The sequence below is a fragment of the Syngnathus typhle genome, linkage group LG14, assembly GCF_033458585.1.
Source record: "Syngnathus typhle isolate RoL2023-S1 ecotype Sweden linkage group LG14, RoL_Styp_1.0, whole genome shotgun sequence".
NCBI lineage: Eukaryota > Metazoa > Chordata > Actinopteri > Syngnathiformes > Syngnathidae > Syngnathus > Syngnathus typhle.
The window spans coordinates 2,437,179-2,443,817 of NC_083751.1; the positions used below are offsets into that span (position 1 = coordinate 2,437,179).

The window sequence follows — 6,639 nt, forward strand, 5'->3', positions numbered from 1 at the left end:
TGAAGGGAGATCAGTTGTCGGCGTTTGTTGGGCCGCTATTATTTTTAGCCCCCCGCCATGATCCCCCTCTTTATCTGAATGTGTGCAATTGTGGCAGGAGGTAGTGATTGTATGACTCACGGCCTGCTCGCAGACTCAACACGGGAACTTGTCAATGGGGAACTACAAATCCAGACCGTCACAGACGTGTACAGGTAACACCATTTTGTGTGTGTGTTTTTTTTTTAAATTTATTGTTTCTACAGCTACAATGTTGCAAATTTAAAATGATTACAAAAATGTTAACGTCAAGCTTTACATGCACTGAAGTACTTTTGTGTTTCGCTTAAGACGAATGGAAGAAAAAGGTGAGCGAGTCGTACTCCGCCATCCTGGAGAAGCTGGAAGATGACCTCCAGCTCAAAGAAAGCGAGCTGGTGGATCTCAAACTCGCATTCAGGTGAGCCTTCATTTTACATTCTGGGCCGTCCATGTTGATATCTATTTTTTTTCCTTCTCCCCTCTGCGCCGCAGCTCCGACGAGGCCTTTCAGAAGGTGAACTTGAACTACCGGACGGAGAAAGGCCTGTCCCTACTGCATCTCTGCTGCGTGTGCGAAGGTATGCGCCCTCACCGCACTCTATTAATAACTCGTCAACAAAACACTACGCTGCAACACTCGCGACTCATTGAAGGACAGTCTACTCATATGGACCTAATGCTGTGTCAGAAAAAGGCTACTAGAAGAGCTGAACTTGACTTGGCATGAATCTGAGGCACTTTAAATAAATGAAACCACAAAAACCTGGCGTTTGAACAGGGGTGTGTCGACTTTTGCAATACTATTTTGTGTCCAGGTAACAAGGAACATATCAGCTCTTTAATGGTCAAAGGTCTTCGCCCGTCCAGACTGACCAAGAATGGATTCACCGCGCTCCATTTGGCTGCGTATAAGGTGAAGTCAAATTGGGAAAGCTTGAACGATGGGCAACCGTGAACTTGTCTGATTTGTTGTCAGGACAACGGCGAGCTGGTGACGGCGATCCTCCACGGGGGGTCGGACGTGCAGCAGCTGGGCTACGGAGCCCTCACCGCCCTGCACGTCGCCACCTTGGCCGGACACATGGAAGTGAGAGAACGCCGAGCCGACCAGAGCCGACGGGCTTTTTTGCTGAGTCAGCACTTGTTTGCAGGCCACCGATATTCTCCTCCAGCACGGCGCTTCCGTTAATGTCCAGGATGCTGTTTTTTTCACCCCGCTGCATATCGCCGCTTATAACGGCAACGAGCAGGTAAGACCGATATCCATCCAGAGCTGAAACATTTTGAATAATCTTTTTTTATTTTTACCAGCTCAGCAAATTACTGCTGAAGTTTGGCGCCGATGTGAACGCCAGTGGCGAGGTGGGCGACCGGCCATTGCATCTGGCCGCAGCCAAGGGTTTCCTGGACATCATCGCGCTTCTCGTTGGGGAAGGAGGGAAAGCTAACGGTGAGACTTTCTTTCAAGCTCTTCAAATAAATTCGAACAGTGAGAGGGAATGTTTTAGTTTAGGTAAGGTTGTCCAACACGAAGATTCAAAATACTGCAAATTTTTTATTAAATGTTATGTATATTTTATTATTGTTTTATTTATTATTATGATTTATTATTGTTTTGAATTATTATATTACTAACGTTATTTTATTTGTTAAATTAGAATAAACGCAAATATTTTTTAAACATTACAAGATATTATGGTATTTTCATTTAAGTTGAATTTTGCAAAATATTATACTTGTATTTTTACAAAATGATTTATTTTTAAAGGTAAAAGGGTACCGCATAATTTATTTTATTTTTCAAAGTGACTAAATATCACATAAATGTTACAACACACAAATTTTCCAAATAAAATAAATGTGTAAAAGTGGATTTTTAAAAGCATATCAACATTTGTTTATTTCCTTGTGTGCACTCTGCATGCAGTGAATGCGCAGGACAACGAGGACCACGTCCCCCTCCACTTCTGCGCTCGCTTCGGCCACCACGAGGTGGTACGCTTCCTCCTCCAGGGCAACTTGGACGTGCAGGCGCACGCCACCAACATCTACGGGGACACGCCGTTACACTTGTAAAGCCCGTCGTCGCGTTACCCCCGTCGTTCCGCCTTTTCACGTGCCGTCTTCCCGTCCAGGGCCTGCTACAACGGCAAATACGACGTCGTCAAGGAGATCATCCAGCTCTCTGGTGTCGACAGTCTTACCAAGGAGAACATTTTCAGCGAGACGTCGCTGCACAGGTATCGGCCTTTACCGTATTTCCTCAAATAGAGTAAAGCCCTGATGGATTCCCGTTTTGCATCTCAGTGCTTGCACCTACGGCAAAGACCTGGAGATGGTCAAGTTTCTTTTGAGCCAGAATGCCATGAGCATCAACCACCAAGGCAGAGATGGACACACAGGTGACTTTGCTGCGGTGGACCTCGCCGAAAATCTGTCATGTTCAACCTTGTGGTCGTCCAGCCCTGCACAGCGCGTGTTTCCACGGCCACATCCGCCTGGTGCAGTTCCTGCTGGACAACGGGGCCGACATGAACCTGGTGGCTTGTGACCCCAGCCGCTCCAGCGGGGAGAAGGATGAGCAGACCTGCCTCATGTGGGCTTACGAGAAAGGTGACAAACCTCTACCACGGCGCCCGTCACACTCGACTCAATCCCGTTTGGCGCCGCAGGTCACGACGCCATCGTCACTTTGCTGAAGCACTACAAGCGTCCCGATGACTCTCCCTGCAATGAGTACTCGCAGCCAGGAGGGGGTGAGTCCATCCGGAATTGGGGGAACCGCGCAAACGGTCACGTGCGAGCGGCTAAATTTAGCCACTGTCTTCCAGACGGCTCCTACGTTTCTGTGCCGTCGCCGCTGGGGAAGATCAAGAGCATGACGAAAGGTAGCGAGGCGGAGAGGATTTTCTCACATGACACACACCTGTAGGGAAACTGGTGATAAACAGGATTATAATGGTTTGGGATTTTTCAGTATAATTATTATTATTATTATTTTGATAATTAGTTTTATTAGTTTTTATTTATCTATTTATTTATTTATTTATTTCAAAAATTAACTAGATGAAAAAAATATATATATAATAAATAAAATATTTTATCACAGGGAAAAAAAAAAAAGTTACACCTTATTTCATCTCGTGAATGTTGAATTACATGTTTACCAATATCGACTGTTTTGTTTCAGAGAAAGCAGAGGTTCTTCTACTCAGAGCCAGCTTGCCTTCTCATTTCCATCTTCAGCTCTCCGAGTTGGAATTTAATGAAATCATTGGATCTGGTAATTTTATTGATTTCTTTTCGCATGAAATCTTACAATATTATCACAAAACGCTATCTCGCCCACAGGCTCCTTCGGCAGAGTTTACAAAGGCAAGTGCCGGAACAAAATAGTCGCAATTAAACGGTAACCCTCCCCACAAAGCACTTTTCTCGTCCACCTCGCTCTTTTCTGACACTTGGGCCGTCGTTCCGCAGCTACCGAGCCAACACGTACTGCTCCAAGTCGGACGTGGACATGTTCTGCCGAGAGGTGTCCATCCTGTGCCGCCTCAACCACCCTTGCATCATCCAGTTCGTGGGCGCCTGTCTGGACGACCCCAGCCAGTTTGCCATCGTCACCCAATACATCTCGGGAGGCTCGCTCTTCGCGCTGTTGCATGAGCAGAAGAGGTGAGGGGGAGACAGCGCTTCCATGTTTGGCCACCTGGGGGCAGTATAGTCCAAATATATTGTTATACATTCAGACCGCAGTAAGCATTTTAGTCTTTCTTTGCAGAGGATAAATATGTATGTTTTAATTGTCTGTCTACATGTGTTGCAGCACCATTTGTGTTCAGGAAACTTATATCTTAGAGTTAGACATGTTTGCGCAGTCGGTCTCATTATCCCCCCTGGAAGCAACGCCTCCCCAATTCCTCCACTTAAGTCTCAACGCTCATCGATCGGGATCAAGTCTTGCGCGTGCCCAGGTGCACTCGGGCGTATCGACCGACGGATGTTAAAAGCCGTGTGTGTGATTAGCAAAGCCATTGATCCGGTGCTAAGTTGCTGCCGCTTTAATGATGTGTCAATGGACAGGCTTATCGATCTGCAGTCCAAGCTCATCATCGCCATGGACGTGGCCAAGGGGATGGAGTACCTGCATAACCTCACCCAGCCCATCATCCACAGAGATCTCAACAGGCATGGCTCTCACACACACACATGGCCCAGCCGTGACCCTTGGGATGTTTGCCGTCATCGCTGACTCGTGTGTTCTTTTGCAGTCACAATATTCTTCTTTACGAGGACGGTCACGCCGTGGTGGCTGATTTTGGAGGTGAAATCTGTTTGTCAAGCTGATTGAGTGACTTTCCCCGCTAAGCACAGATTTCTGTCCGCAGAGTCCAGATTTCTCCAATCGGTGCACGAAGACAACATGACCAAACAGCCTGGCGTAAGTCTACCAATCAGAGTTCAGCCTCCGTTGCCATGCCGATCTCATCTGCCAGTGTAAACCGGACAGTTGGTGTGAACATTTAATTTAAATCAACATTGCAATGATGTATATAGCAGTTCTAAAATTGTGACAAGGTATGAAGAGGAAGCTCAAGTTTTATAATTCCCAACCGAAGAGTCAGGTAGCAAATATACGGCCCACCACCGAAGTTTCCTGAGGCTTAAACGTGTAGCTTGGGGCCTGCCCACACTTGCAATCAATTACCAAACTGCCTTCATGCAGATTTTGTCTCGGGGTGATGATTCATCACGAGCCAAAGTGCTTAGCCTGCAGTTTGGCGTCAAGTGTGTTGCATCTCTGGAGAGCCGCCTGTTGGAGGAAATTAATTACCCTGATGCAAATGCATTTTTTTGGGCATAGCAACTGTGCCTGTGTGTGTTGTCAAATGTTTATGATTTTTTTTTTTTTTTAAAGAACCTGCGATGGATGGCCCCCGAGGTCTTCACACAATGTACACGCTACTCGGTGAAGGCGGACATGTTCAGCTACGCCCTCTGTCTGTGGGAACTGCTGACTGGAGAGATTCCCTTTGCACACTTGAAGCCTGGTAACGTTTCCCTCATGTCATATTTCGTCTGCATTGGCTTCAATCGGGCAGTGCTCATGAATGCCAAGAATACAGAAATGTGAAAATCTATTTCTTTTTTTGTCCTCAGCTGCCGCAGCAGCAGACATGGCCTACCATCACATCCGACCTCCTGTCGGCTACTCGATCCCAAAGCCCATCTCTGCACTTCTGATGAGAGGATGGAACTCATGTCCAGAGGTCTTATATATTTTTATCAAACAATAATGTGAATATTCATGGCTAACAATAATTTGCATTCAAAATATCTTAGCGATTAGTTGCAGATGAATCATTTTTGTACTTTCTCATCTGGTTTTAGGACCGTCCTGAGTTTTCTGAGGTGGTCACCAACTTGGAAGAGTGTTTATGTAACATTGAGGTATACTTTGGAATTCTAGACAGTATTTGTCAACAAACAGAGTGCGCCAATACCACGTTTGTGTGTTTGTGCGGCCAAAGCTGATGTCACCCGCTTCCAGTAACAGCAGCGGCTCCTTGTCGCCCTCGTCGTCCTCCGACTGCCTCCTCGCCAGAGCCGGGCCCAGTCGGGGTCATGTGGCTGCACTGCGGTCCAGGTTTGAGTTGGAATACGCGCTCAACACTCGAGCCTACGCCTTCTGGAGTCAGAGGTGAGAAGAAGAAGCAAATGCCAGCGCAGAATGGCAGCTGGAGTCGCTCGGACACCAAACGGACAACAAAGAGCAGCAAGTGCTGTAAATAAGTTTTGTTTTTTGGCTTTCAGCGAGCGGAGGCGAGCATCCGGAGGTCTCTCGTTGGAGGAAGTACGAAGGAGCATGCAGTTTTCCCCCGTCGATCGCAACGGTTTGTTATTCAAGATGATTTGCTTTATTATTTTATCTTAGCTATCTGAGACTGCATTTTTAATTTTTGTTTTGTTTTGCAGGTTACGTGTCCGATCCTATGAGCACCATGCGATTCTGCTCCTCATTCAGCAGCAACGGCAGTTTTGAAGACAGTAACTAACACCTTGTGGTAGTTTGCACTCATGGTTCTTTTTAGATCGAGCCTTAACTTTCTGTATTTATCGTGTTGTTGTTTTTTTAATCTTAAATTAGTCAGCAAAATCTGTGATGAATATGTTTTGTGTATAGTTTGCTTGACAGATTTGTAATTGAGATTATTTTTACAGTATACAGGCAAATTGGAGTTTATAGTGGCGCATCTTTGGTGTAGTACCACATTGTGCCACAACATGTTTGGCAGCACTGAGCTCTAGTGTACGAGATGCAGTAAATTAGCAGCAAGAGGAAGAGACAGTTATTGTCTAAATAGAAACTTTTTTATTTTTGTTGTTTTTTGTGGCAAAGTTTGAGAGTGAGAACAAACATTAAGATATTTTAAAAAAAAAACATATTAAATATGTTATAATTTGTTTAAATAGTACAGGAGGGGATTCGGAATGAACACACATGACTTTGTATGTCAATTTTTATTTCTTCAATGGCCAAACCACTAATGAAGCCGTGCAAAGCCACACTGGAGGATAGTAAGGCGAATAAATAATTTATTTACGAGTAAACAAACA

At 45.4% G+C, this 6,639-nt stretch overlaps 1 protein-coding gene across 1 annotated transcript; it reads left to right on the plus strand.

Moving 5' to 3' along the window:
- The first annotated feature begins 51 nt into the window (after positions 1-51).
- tnni3k (TNNI3 interacting kinase) lies at positions 52-6,637 on the plus strand. Its single transcript, XM_061297084.1, has 25 exons — positions 52-194; positions 331-439; positions 514-599; positions 837-934; positions 998-1,108; positions 1,173-1,271; positions 1,333-1,471; positions 1,949-2,093; positions 2,157-2,261; positions 2,329-2,423; positions 2,485-2,634; positions 2,694-2,777; positions 2,853-2,909; positions 3,212-3,304; positions 3,373-3,430; positions 3,502-3,696; positions 4,105-4,209; positions 4,293-4,345; positions 4,410-4,462; positions 4,940-5,072; positions 5,182-5,291; positions 5,413-5,472; positions 5,553-5,722; positions 5,836-5,915; positions 5,998-6,637. The coding sequence occupies exons 1-25, from the start codon at positions 155-157 to the stop codon at positions 6,075-6,077; spliced, it is 2,508 nt and encodes an 835-aa protein (XP_061153068.1). The 5' UTR covers positions 52-154; the 3' UTR covers positions 6,078-6,637.
- Positions 6,638-6,639: the final 2 nt, after the last annotated feature.